Source organism: Pteropus alecto, unplaced genomic scaffold (genome assembly GCF_000325575.1).
Source record: "Pteropus alecto unplaced genomic scaffold, ASM32557v1 scaffold81, whole genome shotgun sequence".
Classification (NCBI taxonomy): Eukaryota; Metazoa; Chordata; class Mammalia; order Chiroptera; family Pteropodidae; genus Pteropus; species Pteropus alecto.
In genome coordinates, this window is record NW_006433378.1 from 5,110,714 (window position 1) to 5,130,147 (window position 19,434).

The following is a 19,434-nucleotide window of genomic DNA, read 5'->3' on the forward strand; positions in this document are numbered from 1 at the left end:
AAGTCCCCGAGGCTCTGGGTCAGCTCAGCTACCCCTCTCCACAGCATGAGCGTTCAAAGTCACGCCGGCAATCAGTGCCGGAAGAGCACTTCCGGGTCGAAAGACGCGGAGGAGGGAAGAGGAGGAAAAATGATGAGAAGCTTCCGGTTCTCCGAGCGGAGCAGCAGCCGCCGCCGCCCGGGCGCCCTCTCCCGACTTGGAAGAGAAACTGCAGCCGCTTTGTGGCGCTAATCCAGCTTTTGCAAACTCCCAGAAAGATGCAGCCATTAAACGCTGATTTTTTTTTGCAGATATAACAATGTGGAGAAATGTTTACAACAGAATTTAAATTAAAAAACCCTCAAAATTGTTATCTATACTGTTACTAGTATAAACAATATCTGTAGGGCATGACATGAAAAGAACGTGGAAAAGTAATGAACTAGCAATTGTCATTGCTCGATGTTAAACATTATATGTCCAGTCCATATGGAGGACAGAATCCTTAATGATTCCACTTAGATCTCTTAGAGACATCTCACACTTAGTATCTCCAAAAAGGAGCTTCTGATCTTCCTCCCAGATCTTTTCCCAGTCTTCATTGCATAAATGGGAACTCTATTCTTTGAGTTGCCCATACCAAAAATGTTAGTCATTTAGCCACCGCTTTTTGACACCGCTTATCTGTCAACATATGCTTTGGCACTACCTTCAAAAATAGATTCAGAACCTGCCCCTTTTCTCCATCTCAAGCACTGCCATCTTAACAGCATTACTGTTAATAGCCCCTGCTGCTGTTCAGTCTATTCTCAACCCAGTAACTAGAGGGTCCTTTTAAGCCAGATCATGTCTTTTCTCTGCTGAAAACACACCTTCCAGTGAATTCATCGTTGATTTTATCTCTACTTTTGTCTAAGTTTGAAATTTTTCATAACTAAAATTTTTAAAACTCTGAAATGGCCTCTCTGCTCTCAGAGGAAGTTCCTACAAGACTCTGCTTGAACAGCTAAGCCAAAGTCGCTCACCTTCCCTTGCCCTTTTCTCCAGCCACATTGAGATGACCAGCCTTTGCTCTTCCCCAGACACCTGCGTGGCTTTCTCCCTTACTTTCTTCTCTCTGTTCAAAAAGCCTCTATCAGTGAGGTGTTCCCTGCTCAAGTCTTCTAAAAAAGCAAGCTCCTCCCCACTTTCTATCTTCTCATGCTGCTTAGTTTTCCTTCAGAGCACTTCTTAAATGTATCCAGATATTTTACGTACCAGTTTATTGTCTGACTCCCAATGAGAATATCAGTTCCATAAGGACAATGATATGGTTTTGTTAATTGCTGTATCTCCTTGCATGTGCTAGGTGCTCAATAAATATTTCTTAAATGAATAAATAAGGTCAAATAAATAGAAATCTGAAAATTACAAGTGGCAAGAAAAATCAGAGACTCAATGATGAATTTCAAATTTACTTTTTGTATATCATTCATGTATTAATTTGCAACAAAGGATTTGTAAGCCACGTTGATGAATAAATTAGTTAATGTTGAATATACTTTTAAGTAAACTTTTTCATTTATAGACTTTAAAATTTTATTTTTATAAACTTTTATGCATATTTGTCTAAAATATAAACACATAATTATGTAAAAGGTAATAAAATTAAGGTTTTTAAGATATAATTGTTAAATAAAGCAATGTATCTATTACACTGAAATTACCACTTTAACAAAGTTTCCTTAAGTAAAAATTCATACTCATTATTGTATGCATGTATATATATTCATATTTTCTGTAATTATTATAATGAATATGTCATTTTTATTAATGCCACTTTTAACCAAAGTAATCAACTTGTGTTTTCGCCACAGAGAAAACTGGAAGACAAAAAGCCAAGCATTGTCTAGCTCGATTTTTATGGGTACATATTACAGATTATCTGTTGTTTTAAATTGGCAAAATACACATATATAATATCATCCAAAGCTTTTGCACATTCTGTTAATTCAGTCATTTTATAATGTATAAAAATAAAGATAAATTAAAACTATCTTTAGTAAGATTTGTATCATTTCTACTTAGAAATTGTCCAAGTATCCAAGGACTAATTTTAGATTTTCTAAGGTTTTGAAAAGTTAAGGATGTGAAAAATTAAAATTTTAGCTAATACGTTGTCCTTATAATTGTTATAATAATTTTGTAAGATCAAACCCCTTTAAAAAACAGCTATATTACAATTTTATTTGGATAAACACCATTTTATATTTTGCAATCTTACACAATTGGTGGAGTCAGTAACTTATTTGATCCATAAGATCAATATAGGAAATTTAGGAAGCTGAAATCATGAGTTCAACCTCAGTTTTATACAAACTAGAATATTTTATTAACATTGAATTTATATAATTGAAACCTGGAAAAAGACATGTAGTTGACTTTAAACATTCATTCATTACTTTGCCTAAGTCCATCACTTATCAGAGATATTTAATAAAGCTTTTTAAAAAATATACTTTATACCCTTATATTCATAATTAAATTATATTTAAAAGTTCCTACTATTGTTAAACCTTTCTTCTTATAACCATAACAAAGGCTATTATTTAATTTCACTTGTCCACACTTTATGCAAAAGAAGTACAAATAATTTGACTTTTTTATTGCAGACTCTCCGGACTGTTTATTTAGACTGATATTTCTAGATTGCACATAACAGAATTTTTTTCTGAATTTATCTTTAAAATTTTTCAAAGGGAGGGAACTATAGGAACAGGAAAAAAGGTGAGCTAGAACAAGCTTTATACTGTTAAAAGATAAATTGAAGCATATTAAATAATGTGAGTTAGAGCAAAATCAATTCAGTGGTTAGGAGGGTTCCACCAATGGGAACTAGGGAAGACTTTTACAGAGAAGAGGCAGAAGCAAAGCAAGGAAATTCTTTAATTAGCTAAAGCTTAAGCAACTGCCTTACTTGGGAAAGCCTAATTCACTATTTGTGATTGAGTATCTTCGGGTTTTAATTTCTTAACCTTGAGGCATTATGGGCTCAGATTTTGATTTGCTCACAGGGGCTTCTAGAACATTAAAGTCACCTCAATCTAATGGCCTTCTTGTTTAATTAATTTAATAATACAAATATGAACATATTCTTGTAAAAGTCTAATTATCCTTCAAGGAGAGAGGAGTTTAAATATAAACCAAATAGTTAAATAGCCCTAAAACATGGAAACATAAACAAAGTGGGCTCTTTAGATAAATAATACAAAGGCTCTCTTCCTGAGATTTTGTTTGCTGGGTTTTTTTTTTTTTTTGGTATTGTGTTCTAAGATGCCTCTCAAGTGAAAGTACTCTTCAACAAGTCCCAAAGCAGTCACTATGATTTCTTGCTAAAGTTAAGCCAGGAGGTGGTACAAATCTATTAGCTGACAAATTCATGAAAAATTGCCTGATGTTTTGTGAAATGTTATACATTGCAGCATTCGTCTCAGGCTGACTACTGACTTAAGAAACATATGGTTAGAAAGCAACATGAGTGGGTAGAAGGTCTCTTCCAAAGCAAACTTCTCATACAAAGACAGGACTAAGGAGAGTTTTCACGTACAAATAATCTGAGATAGAATATGAGATGGTGTTTAAAGCCAAATGCGCCAGAGGACACAAGTCTGATCAGAACCCCGAAACCACAAGAGATAATAATAAGCATTACATTAGGGCCAAAGAGGTCATCAAAATGCAGATTTACTGCAAAATTCATGTAATCAGGGATAGAGGAGCCTCAAGAAGATTCGAATATGTACATTATTGCCAAATTTAAGGTGCTATTCATTGCAGTAAGAGTCTAGGTCGAGCCTCAGTAGAATCTCCAAATTGTCCTGGCCTGATCAGTCTAAGATTGCTGTCTTAGTTCATTCAGGCTGCTATAACTAAAATATCATAGACCAGGTGATTTATAAACAATAGAAATTTATTTCACATAGTTCTAGGGGTTAAAGTCTAAGAGCAAGGTGCCAGGAGATTTAGTGTCTAGTGAGACGCACTTCCTGGTTCGAAGGCAGCCAACTTCACTCAATCTTCACATGGAAGAAAGGGCAAGGAAGCTCTCTGGGGTCTCTTTTATAAAGGCACAATCCTATTCGTGAGGGCTCTACCGTCATGACCTAATCACTTCCCAAAGCTGTCACCTCCAAATACTATCACACTGGCACATGCAGGGCATCATCTGACTCCAATGCGCTCCTGCCACTGCCCTGTGACAATAAAGGACAGAGCAAAGAAAACCTATCCCTGAGACTGCCAGCACCAGGAAACTCTCTCAGGTGGCAAGGAGCCTAAGTATGTAACCTGGTCTTATTGTCAAGGCCACATTCACCAAATTGTTAATACCCTTACATTCCCCAAAGACCAAGGGTTCCAGAAAAATCAATGGTTTTCCATAAAGAAAAAATAATTATATGAACTACAAGCTACACAGAGACTTCTTTTTAATACTGTTTGACTTCAGCATTATGTTAAAAATAAATTCTGGAAAGAAGTTAATTTCAGTATGATATGAACATAAAAAATTGACATTTAATCTCTGTATGTCAAGTGACCCCTTAGGAAGCACTGTGAGATAAGAAGCAATTATATATGTGTGTAACTTAATTCAGTTTTTTATTTTATGGTAGACAAATTGGGAGGAAAAAAGTATTCATGAAATCTCTAAGTGCTATATGATGCACTGAAATTATACTGTTTTAAGTATAATTATTAAAGTGTTTTCATACATGAATATAACAATACAAGTTAGTGTCATGGTTTAGGCAAAAAGAGAATAATTACAGTGTTTACTCTTGGAATCCCACTCTATCAAGTGAATTTATACTAAGGTGTTCTTTAAAATTTATGCCTTATGACAATTTCCCAATATGTAGTAATGTTATTAATACACTAAAGTATGCATAAAAGTTTTAACATCTTTAACTAATACATGCTCAATTTCTGTTATAAAAATTACTTGAAACATAGGAATCTTATTTTAGTGACTAAAGGCATGAAACACTGACTAGTAAAATTAATAAGATATGATATAGAAAATTAGAAGAGGATAAGCATGATGACATAATTCTACTTCCAAGTTAAAAAAGAAAGACGTTAGGATTAAAGAGTGATAGTAGATTTTCTCTTTTTTTTTCCCCTTGAAACAACAAAGACTTGAGTGAAGATTTTATATTCTAATAAACTTCAAATCTAACTCTTGTAAAAACAGATTAATGCTTGAATTCTAGAATAAAAATACTTGAGCTGATTTTTTAAATGGAATAATTAAAAAGAGAACAATAGAATTATTAAGTACCTTGCTCACACACACACATCATCTGTCTAAGAAATTTTGAGACAATCACTCATTCAGGTTTGCAGAATACCAAATGCATTTTTCTAAATGTCACAAAAAGCCTGAGCAGAGTTTCTCCAAGGACACTCCCAACTTTAGAATGTTAACCAAGGAGATAGATGAAGCTATTTGTGGGAAAGGAGAGCAGAAATACACTACTTTAAGAAATTAAAGAGAAAGGTCAACGTAAAGTCTGTAAATGTTAAGAATGTATATAGAACAAAAAAGAACAAACTGTATAAAGAAACTATAAGAAAACTCATGTATTTTAACAATTTAAAATCTTTCTTTGATAATGAACCACTCGATTGTCCTTTTTTCATCAAAACAATTTCTCATACAACAGTGCAGTATAATTTTGCTTTATTTTTTAAAGATCAAGCTAGCTGGTCGCATAACACATTATAAAATTTGAACTAAGTAATTTCAACCTTTATTAACATGACTTTAGTGTAGCATTAGTAAAAATTGAGACTATCGTTTAACATTTCACTTTCTTATAACTATATAAGATGTAACTAGCTCCACATTCAATCTTGAATATGTGAAAGTATACATAGCCAATAGGAAAATCACTGAGAAAGCAGAGTTTGATAGGATGTTTAATAAGTTTGTCACATTGTCAAAAATCAAAATTTTATTCCTAAAGGTGGGACAATGTAAAGCTAGCACTTCCAAGAACATTGAGATATCAGAAAAAAGTTGCTAAGTACAGTATTGATTTAACAAGATATTGGTCTTATGTGTATTACCCAGCACCATTACTTTCTCTATTAAAACAACCAAAACTAAACATATCAAATGCAAGGCTATTTATTTTTTGTTGATTTTCACAGGCGATCCTTTGATGTTGAGTTTGTCCCCAAAAACATTTGATCTTCTTCCATGTTCAATGGCTGGACTTTGATGATGTTTCTCCCTGAGAAATATACATATAAACATCAATATCGTTCTTTAAATGGCCAATGGTTTTTAAATCAATACGAACATGTTAAAAACCACTGTAATTTAAGGAAAGTTTTAACAGTTCCTTCATAGTTTTGAAAAACATATGGCAGACTATTTCATTTAACATTTAAGGGAGCAACAGTTGCTTTCCTGAAACAGACTTAAATCTGTTTACAGAATCTGTTCACAGTTTAACTGGGCTGTCCAACATGGTCGCCATGAGCAATATCATTTATATTTAAATAAAATAAAAGATTTTAAATTCAGTTCCTTAGCCACATTGACCACATTTTAAGTGTGATTCAATAGCTACGTGTGGCTAGTGGCTACATTTTGGACAGCACAGATAGATAACGCTTTCATCATTGCAGAAAATCACTTCAGAAGGTTCTATTGCGCAGTGCCAGTTTACAGAAAATGCCCCTGATAACACCACAGGTTTATAGATCTTCTATAATGAATATGCTTTCTTTAACCGGGACCTGGATTTCATAGGCAAACTTACCATTGTTAGTTTTTTATCAATAAACTTTTCAAAGTGAGACAAATATCTAAAATTAATATGGGAATACATTTTCTACAGAAAGATTAGGGCTCTAAATTCCTAAAAAAGTATTTTAAAATAAAAAATGCTAACACATGAAATTCCGCACAAGGCTTCTGATTAACCTGATACCCACTTCTCCACTGCTGGTTCTGTGAAGCCTTCCACCTTCTACAGCAGTCTTTTACTTTTACAGCCCAGAACAGATTTGTTTTAAAACTTTTTGAGGCCTCTCTCTCTCTCTCTCTTTTTCTCTCTCTCCCGTGTAATTTCAATAGGAATTAGGTATTGTTCTCAATGTTTTTTCAGAGAGAAACAAATCAAATTTAACTCTAGAATATATACTAAATGCATAAAAATCTCTATAATCTTTAAGGTGCAGTGTCAGCACATTTATATTTCACAGCTATTCCAAAAGGTAATTCCAAAGGAGGCTAAGTTTTTGCAAAATTTTCCCCCAAATATCTAATACAGATATTGTTACATATTATACAAGTGTCTAAAAATGCATTTACCATTAAATGCTGATTTTTGACTTATTAGGGAAGTTTTGTTAAGCTTTTCAAATAGAGACCCTTTCCCTTTATCAGACCTCTAGATACCAATATCTTTACCTGATATAAAATGTATAACTCCTACAATAACCAGATTAAAATCTTTTTTCCTCAGGATTTTAGCTCCTAAGTTCTGAAACATAATTTGTTAGTGAGCTGCTAATCATATAATCTTAAAATATTGTTTGTTTTCAGATACAAAATTAAATTTGTGTGGAATCTCAGATATAATGTAAAATTACAACTTTTGCAAAAGATATTCTTGATATAAACAATTTGGATGTTAATCAGAACTTCTTGATAACAGAGGTAAAATTATGTAATTTTTTGTCTAGCTCTTCTTTTAAAAATACAATTTATTTTAGAAATAACTTTTACCTTCTTTTAAGTTCTCGGGATCCAGATCCTGAATTCTCATGACCAACACTCCGCATTTTAGCATTTTCTAGATTGCGCCATTGTCCCCATGGTTTGTACTTCAAAACCTCATTTTGCCATTCATCATCAAAAGCATGAGCATCACCTACATTAAATATCAAAATAAAGGTAAGTATTAAGGTATCAACTGTCAGTAAATGCCTTGCTCCCCACACACTTCATTTTAGCCTGATGTTACCATCAGCCTAAACTCAAGACAGAGGCAGGACCATACTCAAATATTATTTCTCAGACTGGGGAGGTGCCTACACCTGTACTGTCCAGTATGGTAGCCGCTAGCCATATGTGGTTATTGAGCACTTGAAATATAAGTTATCTAAATGCAGTGTGAAAAATAAAGCATAAAATAGTTCATCAATCATATTTATATATGATTACATGTTGATGTAATATTTCAGATGTATAAGTTAAATAAAACATTATTAAAATAAGAAAAATAGAGGCAGAAACCTGCTTCAAGTATAAAGGTCTCTGACTCAGGGTAATATGTCCTTTTCTTGTTTGTTCCTCTCATATTCTTATTGATAATTTGGCTGTTGATGATCTGGTGTTTCATGCACCTGCTTGGATATCATATTATTATATCCAATGGACCCCCTGGCCCAATTACTCTGACTTATAGCCTTTCTTCCTACGTCCTCTCATAGTGATCATCCTTTCCCTCTGTAGATGGACACTCCTTCTGTGTCCATTATTAGTAAGTGGCTAGTACTTCCTAATAATTTCACCATTTTCCTTTGTAACTTGGCCTCAACTTCCTAAGACAGGTTACTCATCTCAACAGTCAATTTATGTTGTTATGAAGTAGGTAATCTGACTTCCATAATAACAACAGATAAATGATAATACTTGTTCTCTCAGATTGCCTTTATAATGTATTCCTTCACTAAATTTTTCAACAGGTTAATTATTGTGAAGTACTCTCTCTGTATTTAAATATGAGAAAATTAAAAAGGTTAAAATTAAAGAAAGGTTAAGTTGTTGTGGCTTCCATCTCATTGCATAAGAATAATTTTATTGAACTCCAAACTTAAGAGAATTTCTTTTTCTAAAATGATACAATAATTTAAACGCTTTATGATGATAACACATTTTTATTCAAAATGCTTCTGAAAACAGGAGATGAATATAACTTAAAACTACAACGAGAAGAGCTAGGATACTGAAAGTAAATATATGTACCGAAGAATAAATAATAAATCTAGAAAAGGAACAGATTTACTTGATACATACATGACGTATTATATATCATATATAATATATACTTCTAACAATGCCAGAAATTAAAATCTTATCTATATAAATAAAGCCTAAGTGCTCAACAATACAGACTGTTTAAATAAATTTTGGCCTATCCATGATAAAACTTTTAGATAAACTTTAGAATTTTTTTGAAAAATATCATAGGTAACTGTTCACAATTATAACGATGAATTAAAATAAGCACAATATAAATTATATAGATAGTAAAATACTGATTTTGCAAAAGTATGTGTGTTTGTATATATAAAACCACTAGGAAGAAATACACTAAAACATTAATAGTAGTTATTTTGGGTTGAGATTATAGATAATTTTAATTTTCTTTATACTTCTTTATACTTTTCAAATGTATTTCTTTGATAATCAGAAATATTTAAAACTCATTGTGCCTAATGAGTCTTACTAAGTAACAATTCAAAATATTCCATTTTCCAAGTATAAAATAAAAAATAAATGATACTCACCATTACTAAAAATTACTATAAAAATAGATATACTATGAAATAAAACCATAATTTTATTACTTTGATAAAATATTTCCTACACAATTTTTCATAAACTACCTCAAAAGAGCATCTTATGAAATATTTCTACAAAAAATATTCATTAAATTCTACCAGTACAGCTGCTATTTTTAACTTTATGAGGGAGGATGTTATTTTCTTTAATAACTTACTTTCATTCATATTGATAAACTCTTGATTGACCTCTTCATCTCCAGTCCTGTTGTTCTTTGACTTTTGAATGACGTGAGCTCGGTCATGAAGATGATGACCAACAGCCATTTTTTCTAGTCCACTGTCAGAATCTCTCAATGCTCTCCTAGTTTCCTTTATCTGTAAAAGTAAAAAAATAAATAAAAATTAGCTATTATTTAAATATATGTAGAGTGGATATAATTTGAAACTCCTTATGGCCTGTTTACCTATAGAGAAAAGATCATAAATTTACTATTCTAAAAATAATAGAAACTAATTTCTACTATCAACTTGTAAAATTTCTCTGATATTTCTTGAACTACTTGGAATTAATATACTTAGGACAAATAGAACCAATACAATTTAACCTTTTTCCAACTTGTAATCAAATATTATAATTAAATATAAAATTAAAAATTAAGAATAACTTAATTATATAAAACTTAGTGCCTTCAACATTGCCCTTGACAATGTAATGGATGAGAGTACACACTAGCATTCCTACAAGTAAAGGCAAGTAATTATTCAGCAGTCATGTTAGTGGGCTTGAATCCTTTGGCTTTCACTTATGAACTCTGTGGGTTATTAGAATATTTATGACAGCCAAAAACTATTAACATGGTTTGCTGTGGGACATCCACATTTATATTGTGTTTATATTTAAGATGCATGTCATTTATAGCAAAGTTAAAACTAAAATGTCTGAGATGAATTAGCTGTACTATTACAAAAGCATCATTACAAAGTATGCCTTATATGTAAAAACTAAAAAATGAACTACTCATACCCATTAGGCAAATTTAATTTTTTTTAAACTATAAGTACTAACAAGGAAGTGGAGAAATGGGAACTCTTATACCAGAGTTCGTGAAAAATAAGAAATACATAAATATTTATCAGTAGAAATACAGATTTAAAAGTTGTGGTATATTCATATTTTGGATACTATTAAGAAATTAAAGAAACCAAAGTTACACATATCAATTTAAATAAATCTTGGAAGCATATTACTGAGCAAAGTCAAATTGCAGAAGACACATGCAATATGAAACCGTTTATATAAAGTTTAGAAACCTGTAAAATAATTCATTATATTGTTTATGAAGCACATATATGTAATAAAATTGTAAAAATACGCATGACAATGATAACTTCCAGATACAGGAAAATGATTCTCTTTAGGGGAGGGAGAAAGGGAAAGGGGACCGAAGAGGGAGGAAAGCACTGGGAGCTTTAATTGCGTCTGCAAAGTTTTTCTGCTTAAAAAGAAAACAAAACAAGAGACAATTTAAAGCAAAGAGAGAAAAACGTTATGATTTAAAAAAATGTGGATATTTATTACATTATTCTCAATATCCTTTCTGTACACTTCAAAAATTATAAGTTAGAAAAAATTCATTTACTACAAATATAAATTACAGGTAGACGTTTGTTTCATGGAACAAAGTCTTCTTTTAGTGTCTGTCTATCTTGTCGACAATTAAAGGTAATAAACACCAACAGATGTTTACATGAAAAAAAGGCATCTGGGGCAGGGATCGGGGGTGGGGGAGACAAAAAATGTCTTAAGTAAATACCCTTAGCTTTATTGTTTTTCAAAGCGACATGGGCTTTCCCCCCACATCCCTGATGTATCAGATCAAATGTTAATAATTACATAGGTAATCTATCATTCCACAACCTTATAAAGCTCCAAGAATGCTTAGAAAATACTTACTCCTCCCGGAGCCTGTCGGGTTTGAGATGAGGCCTGGAAAACCTTTGGTGGTTCATCTCCAACTTTGGAATAAGTCATAACTGAGGAAGAAGTAAACGAATGTCCATTTGGATCCATTGAAAGGTGACCCTAGAGGTAAATATAAATTGTAAATCCAGAGAGTTTAGACAAATGTGAAGAATTAATGTCAGAGAATTCAAATAAATAACAATACTAGCCAGAAGTCCTAGTAAGGATACTATCGGTATGGTGTACCCAAACAGCACCCCATGAAGGTCTTAAGTTCCCTCCATTTTAGGCACCAATTCTCACTCTCCTTTGAGGACCAACAAGTGAGTCACTCGAAGATCCTTAATTCTTTGGAATCAAAGACTTACAACTCTGATTTAAATATAGATGCTGCGTGTGATACTTTTATAGTCAGTGGTTGATGCTTGTGTGCAATTTTGCCCATGTTAAGCCAGTTAGCCGTTCACCAAGAAGTTTTATATCTCTTGTATGGGTACCAGATTGCTATATTACTAAAATCATTCTGAAATGATCCTTAGATTCAAACTTAATTCCAAACATAAAAAATATGTATCTTCTTCATAGTGAATCAAGTTATTGTTTTGATGTTAATATTATGAGTAGAAAAGTATGAGTAGTAGTACTAGTTCACAAGTATTTGGATTATATGGATCTAATCCAGTGTCTAAACATCATCCCTGAAATTTCTATCTTCAGTATTTTTAAAATATTAAAACTTAATTTCTTAGTTACAATTACTTAGATACAATTACTTTTAAGTGGATAACATAAAATAATAAAAAATCTAAAATCATATAAAATGTTCATTTATAATAGTGATCTTCAGCAGAACAAATATTTTTGAGGTTGAATTATTTTGGTTTTGAAAGTCAATTAATGCTATTTTTTCAAACTTGTATGTTGTGAAATCAATTTGGTGGTTGTGACCAGCATTTTTAAAATAGAAAATAAACTAGAAAATATCAGCACACATTGTAAATAGTATGATCATTTTTCTCATGAAACTTTGTTTCAGGTATGTTTATACAGTACACAAGCATTGTGTACTGGATCATGATGTAAGATACTTTTTCAGTCACTGTGGACCACAGTTAAAAAAAAAGAGCTTGAAAGCCACTAATACAATAACTGAAAACAACGTTCTCATCAATTTTTTAGTACTTACAAAGTTTCTTTGTAATTCCTGCATACTGTTGCGCATATTCAACATCATTCGGTCCATTGCCTGAAAAGGGCTGACATCTGTACCCTGCAGGATATTAGGAAGTATGTTAATAACAACACAAAAGAAACAAATCAATCTTTCCAAAACGGCTGGATTTTTTTTTTTTCTCAATTTATGCCATGGAATCTCATGCAGTAATCGACCAGGCATATCTATACAAAATCCCAAACAGCCAACATATAAATGATTAGGGAGCTGTAACACTATAAACACGTGCATTACATAGGTGTGTGTTTGACACACACACACACACACATATATACATGCAAGAACATATACACAGACATATCGTTCGTCAACTTCCTCAAAGCATAATTTGGTTACTATTTAAATACTGAGCGATGTATTCTAGGCTGGGAGAGCTCTAGCATAGTCTGGTCTTCAAATCTTTCTCCCTCTACCTTAATATCCCACCACACAAATAAACTTGAGCATGAGATACCAGTGCCACCTCCACTAGTACCACATGGCTGATAGAAGCTGAGCCAGCCCTTCTCTTCATTACAATAGGGTCCAAGTGATAGAGGTTAATTTACTTTATTTATAAGCTGCTTATTATCATCAAAGGCTCAGTTGGGCATACTCTTGAAGCATGAGACATGTTCCATTAGGAGAACACTTAAGAATACCTCTACAACAGTGGTTTCTCAACCAAGAGCAATTGTAACTGGGAGTAGGGGGCGGTATATAAGGGGACACTCATTTTTATCATAATTGAGGAGGGTGTATGAGGACAGGAATACTGCTAAACACCCTACAAAGCATGGGATGGCCCCTCAGGACAAGAATTATCAGCCCAAAATATCAGTGTTGAGGCTGAGAAACTGCTTTAGAAAAATTTGCTATTGATTTTAGGTTTTATCAACACTAACTAGAAATTAAAAAGTGAAGCACCCAAGGCACTAGCTACTATTATAAAATAAAGAGAATGTCTGATTCACGCAACTCAAGCAGGAGGACTCTTTTGAATCCTGTAACGCACATTCGTTGCTGATATTTTAGCCCTTCTAGAAATTCTTTTGCTGCCTGCCAAGTTGGGACTCAATAAAGAATTATCAAAGGACTTTTCTTTTGTTTCTGCCCTCTGTTGAGTTTTTATTGCTAGTAACAATAGAACTAGATGGGAAACCCAAACTCCCATAATTTGGTTAATATTTAGAATGCACAATTAAAATAGGGATCACAAAGGCACATTTAGGAGATACTGATTTATCTTTGGGTACACAAAGGATTGCAATAGAATTAATCTGCATTTCAGAGATTCAGAAAATGTTCTGAATATTTTATTTCAACACCAGGGTGAGAATCAGGGCTGTATAGAGATATAACTCATAAGAGGTGGAAGGGGGCTAGCCCGAGGAAGAGGAAGAGAAGGAAAAGATCAAATGTTTGGGTATATTCTGCCTATTCTTAATTTACTGACAAACCAGCTATCAAAAGCTGTATGTGTACCTGTTATGAGGTGGTCCAGCACCTCGGGGTGACAAAAAATGGGGGTACAAATTACAGCTGAGATTCCAAAGGACTCTTAAAGGCCTTCAGGAACTTTGTACACATGCTCTTCTCTCCGCCTAGAATGTTTTCTCCCGACTCTTAGCATGGGTAGTTTTTTCTCATCATTCAAGTATCACCTCCTTAGGAAGGCCACTTGTCTAAACCAATCTCTGCTTTACCTCCTACCTGTCACTATATCAATACCCTGCTTCATCTTCTTCAGAGTATTTTGAAGTACTTGGGCTATTTGATTATTCTGTTGTTTACTGTCTGTCTTCCCACTCTATAAAAGTAATCCCTGTGACGGTAGGGCTATCTTCTCTGTCTTATTCACTACTATACTCCCGGTACTTTAAAAATAATTCCTGGCACGTAGGAGAGGGCTCAATAAATATTTGCTGAATGAATGAACAACCCTCTAACTCAGCTCAAAGCTATATATCCAACTATTTACCAGATAAATACACCTGGATAACATACAAATGCCTCAAACACAAAACATCCCAAACTGAAATGATCCTTTTGATCATCCCTGCCTTCATTATCTACACCGCATCAATGCTCTGTTCCTTAGCTCAGTGGCATTCCCATTTACCTAATTCCTCATGCCAGAAAAATGGGTAGGATACCTTCCATCTCTTTCTTTACTGCTCCTTCAATCCAATCAACCACCACATTCTATCTACTCAACTCTTTAACTCTTTGTCAAATGAAATTATTTCTCTTTATCACCCCAGCCATGACCCAAGTAGAAGCTATCATGAATTCTTCTCGCAACACTTCAACAGCCTCCTAGTCTCCCTGCCCTCACTCTGGTCCCTTCTAATCTTCTCTCCCCTACGGGCACATGATCTTTCGAAAATAAGAACCTGACTCTATTTCTAGTTTGATGAAAATTAACCAGCTGCTTCCCCTGCTCTTATGATAATGGTCCTTAGTCCTTACCAGGGCAGAAAGAAGTCCCTGGTTACCTCTTGACCCTCATCTATATCTACTCTCCAACTCATACTCTAGGGCCAAATGATCCTATATATATATATCTTTGTGCTCCCTAGCCTCCAGACCTTTGTGTGTACTGCTTCCTCTGTGTTGAACACTTTTCTCCCCTTCCTGTTTTTCCTGGCTAACTCCTATTAATCCTTAAGGTTCAGGAAGCATTCTCTAATCGATCTTCACCCCATTACCCCCAAAAGGCTGAGTTACAGGCTTTTTTCTATCTGTGCTTCCACAGCATGTTGAACTTCCTATCATTTACTGATAACTCCGTGCTATAACTGCTTTTTTTCTTCATCATTTGTCCCACTAAAAACCCTGGTCAGGAGGGATAAATGTTATAGGTCAAATTTTAAGGAGACAAATGGTTGAAGTCCGGCACAACAGAATAAAAGGAAACCTTTTCATGAGAGTGTAGGTGCATTCACAGGAAATGTACCAAAGCCATGCTATTCTCTGCTACTCCTCAGATTGTCTTTAAGTGTGTTAGAAACTAGTGTCACAGAAAATAGGACCCAAGTCCCCAAAAACAGGGTGGGAGAAAAGCTGGTTGCAGAGTAGGCAGACTTGGACATGGCAAAAGAAAAGCAGCACGAGCAAATTGGTAATTGAGACCTAGAGAAAGCAGCCAATCTTAGCTTTTCCAAAGGTGCTTGTCCATCTACAGTTTGGTGCTTTTTCACCTTTTGGAAAGTCATCGGAAGCATGTAGAAGTCTCCAACTTGCAATGACAACTATGGAGATCTCTTTTGTAAATCAAGTGAATGAATTCATCTATTGAGATGTACTTTTTCTTTCTGAAGACTGATTTTATACATGTTGACATGATTTACTTCAGAAAACACATGCCTAAACATTCTAAGATAAATTTAACACATGAAACAGGTTTTCAGTACAAATACTAAAAAGCCATAAAAGTAAGTGAGATTGCATGCTAAAATTCAGTTTGCTTGAGTTAATGAAAAATATTTTTCAGAAAATATTGCTAAAACGATTTGTGTCTCATGATACGAACCATAGCACCAAAATGGCCAAAAGGCACAAGAGAACTCATTGCCTGGAAAAAATCCAATTAATTTTGGTTATAATATTTATTATATGATAATGCCTGAAAAAGAAATACACTATATATACTCACATAATTCAGATCTAACAAAATTCCAGAACCTTTCATTCAAAAAGAACTCAACATATATTTTTAAAAATTATCTGATTATTCATTGTAGAGCCTGATGGGAGCCTGGCAGGCAAATCGGGAGGCCATATATCACTTTTAAATATGACTACTCTAGTATTTATGAGACACAGCTGAACGAAGAAGTATTTGCTATGGATTAAGACAAACGTTTCTCAAAGGAAATGCAAATTAACACCAAAATTAAAACATAATGTACAATGATTAATATTATATCTTCTTTCCTTTGCTCAGCCAGCCCGTTTTTAAAAGATCAGTTAATCTTGCCTGTAACCAATTAAAAATAAAAATTTATCCACATTAATAACATTTCAAAAGATTAGTAGAAATATTGGACAAAAAATTTAATAAATACCTCCTAAGAACTCATTTATGGGATAAAAAATATAGACTTCAGAATGGATCATACACATAGATTTAAAAATATTTAGAGTCTTTGACAGGCAAAAGAATATTAAGTATAATAGATGGAATAATCAAAATTAATAGTTCGTAAATCATAATCCTCAATAGGTAAAGATGGATAAAAATAAATGGTTAGACATGTGTATGCAAATTAAAACACTTTCATCATTTGAGAGTTTCAAATGTTGAAATTAAAGTTTGAACTCCTGGGTAAAAAGTATGTATAATTTTATCATCATTCAGTGACAGATAATTTTCTCCATGTGTAAGTTATGTTAAAAAGTAGAGAAAACTGTGTGCTTACATTAAAAATCACATAGCAGATGTGATATATATGCATACTGTGTATCTAGAACAGTAATCTCCAAAGTGTATTGGATGCACCAATAAAATTCTTCTTTCTATTTCTTTTTGCTGACTCTGGCACCATCATTCAATCTAAATGTCACCATGCTCATATGTCACATCTTGAATTACAAACTGCATAATTAAATAAATTTAAAGGTTAAATTGTGTAGTTTTAAACAAAACAAATCCTCCCCAAAAGGGCAACTGGCTTAACAATGGCCCCATAAAGAAATCATGAACTGAAAAAAACGCTAATAATACAAACGCAAAAAAATGGCATAGCTGATGTTTCTTCTACTTCTGCAGTAGTCTCTGTTTTCCTTCATAATATGGCTGATAAAGATGACAAATGTCAAGAAATGGACCAAAAATAAAGAAAAAAAGGGTCAAGGTGTCTATTTGAAATACACATTTTCATCCACTCTGCTTAAAAGTGTCAGCATCATGGCTCACTGCTTAATCAAAACATTCATTTTAAAACATAACTTCATGATGCAAGAGAGCAAAGCTTTGTATAAATGTTTACTAAAAGTTCAAAAACAGTAGGACAACTAGCATGCTCAAAAGCCTATTGTTTTCTTGGCTGGGCTCTTTTCAAATTTAGCAGTACTCTTTTCCATCTTCTGCAGTCAATTTCTAATTTTTGTTCTTACCTTAGCAAGTCAATTTGGGATAGAGATCTTCTGTTGCTATTGTGGTTTAACTGTTTTTGTTTTATTTTAATTAATTAAATTTTTCTATTACGTAAGTTTTTCATATTTAGACATAAACATTTCAAATGTGTCAAACATTATGGAAAAAAAGGAGAGCCATATCTTACCAGTATAAATTATAAATTTACAAACAAAAAAATGAGTTTTGGCTAAAAGAGAGGCTGAATATTCCTTGGAAAACCTGCTGTAACCGGTACTATTAAAATACTAAAAATTAAAATACTAGTGCCCTTCAAATGCCTTAGGACAATGCTTAATACTCTGGGTTGGCAAAAGGTTTATATAGTTTGAGGAAGAAAAAGGTACACTGGTGTTAGCTTTCTTAGATATTCGATACATTATAATTTAATTAAAGAAAAATGTATGCTACTTGTTTTTAGATGTGAGAGGCAAGCAAAAAGTACCTAGCAGTATTTGCTATTTAAAAAGCTATGGAACTCAAAGTTTTACGAAATGGGTTGATCTAAATCTGATAATTACCATTTACTTTTACATAATAGGTAGATGAATACTATAATTTTTCTCGGGAAAATGCTTAAAGAGATTACTATTAAATGAGAAATAAGATGACAGGTTCAAGTATAATTGATTAATGTTCTTTACTCAGTATGTATTAAAAAAATTTAAATGCTTTGGTGTCTTTTTGAATGTCTATCATCATGCCCTCCTATTAAAGTAGCCACTAGCCATATGTGGCTATTTAAATTAAATTTTGAAATAATTAAAATTAAATTAAAAACTCAGTTCCTCAATAGCATAAGCAATCAAGCCTTATGTAGCTAGTGGCTACCATATTGGACAGGCAGGTTTAGGACATTTCCATCATTCAGAAAGTTCTACTGGATAATGCTAGTTACAGACTTTGGCCTACACTAATAAATAATTCATAATCTTAGACAGAAGTTAGCTTATGCCACCATAAATTGGGCAAGGTAGCAATTCTTTTGATCTTTCATTCAAATGTTGGTCTTGGCCTTCCTTTATATTCAGAATTGTTTTCCTACTTGACTTTTCTTATTCAATCACGTTTAAGCAACCATATTATTGGAAATTTATCTCTTTATTCGGTTATATATTTCTTATTCCAGCTCATTAAACATTCAGATATTTTAAGCACAAGTGCCCAGGAGAGAAACATTTAATTCTACTTCTAGTGAATGACAAGCAGAGTTACAGCTGATATAAATAGACATCTTCAATAAAAACTTTACAACTGAATTATAAACAGATTTCCTTCCTATACTTATAAGGGGAAAAAATTGTCACTTCTTGCTTCTTTCACAAAAGCTATGTGCAACTAATTTATGCAGATAAATACAAGGCACTATATATAGCCCTACTCTTTCCATGTTGTGGTTATAAAAGATATACAAAATATTTCGATGCTCATTTAAAACACAAAATTTCAGATGTCGCATTTGATTTTTATACCTTCTTTGATAATTTTTTCTTTGATCTTAATTTTAGACTTTCATGGAAATATATATAAAAGGAGACCACTATTCACTAATTAAAATAAAATTGAAATGGG

The 19,434-nt window shown here is 33.0% G+C and overlaps 1 protein-coding gene across 1 annotated transcript in view; it reads right to left on the reverse strand.

Annotated features, from left to right (window-relative positions):
• Positions 1 to 5,684: 5,684 nt before the first annotated feature.
• MLF1 (myeloid leukemia factor 1) overlaps positions 5,685 to 19,434 on the reverse strand; it is a 31,331-nt gene continuing 17,581 nt past the window's right edge. The window contains exons 3-7 of the mRNA XM_006908195.3: positions 12,696 to 12,779; positions 11,501 to 11,629; positions 9,762 to 9,921; positions 7,763 to 7,907; positions 5,685 to 6,257 (exon numbers count right to left, since the gene is read on the reverse strand). Coding sequence (XP_006908257.1) covers positions 6,152 to 6,257; positions 7,763 to 7,907; positions 9,762 to 9,921; positions 11,501 to 11,629; positions 12,696 to 12,779 — 624 coding nt within the window. The 3' untranslated portion in view covers positions 5,685 to 6,151. The remainder of the gene's footprint in view (positions 6,258 to 7,762; positions 7,908 to 9,761; positions 9,922 to 11,500; positions 11,630 to 12,695; positions 12,780 to 19,434) is intronic.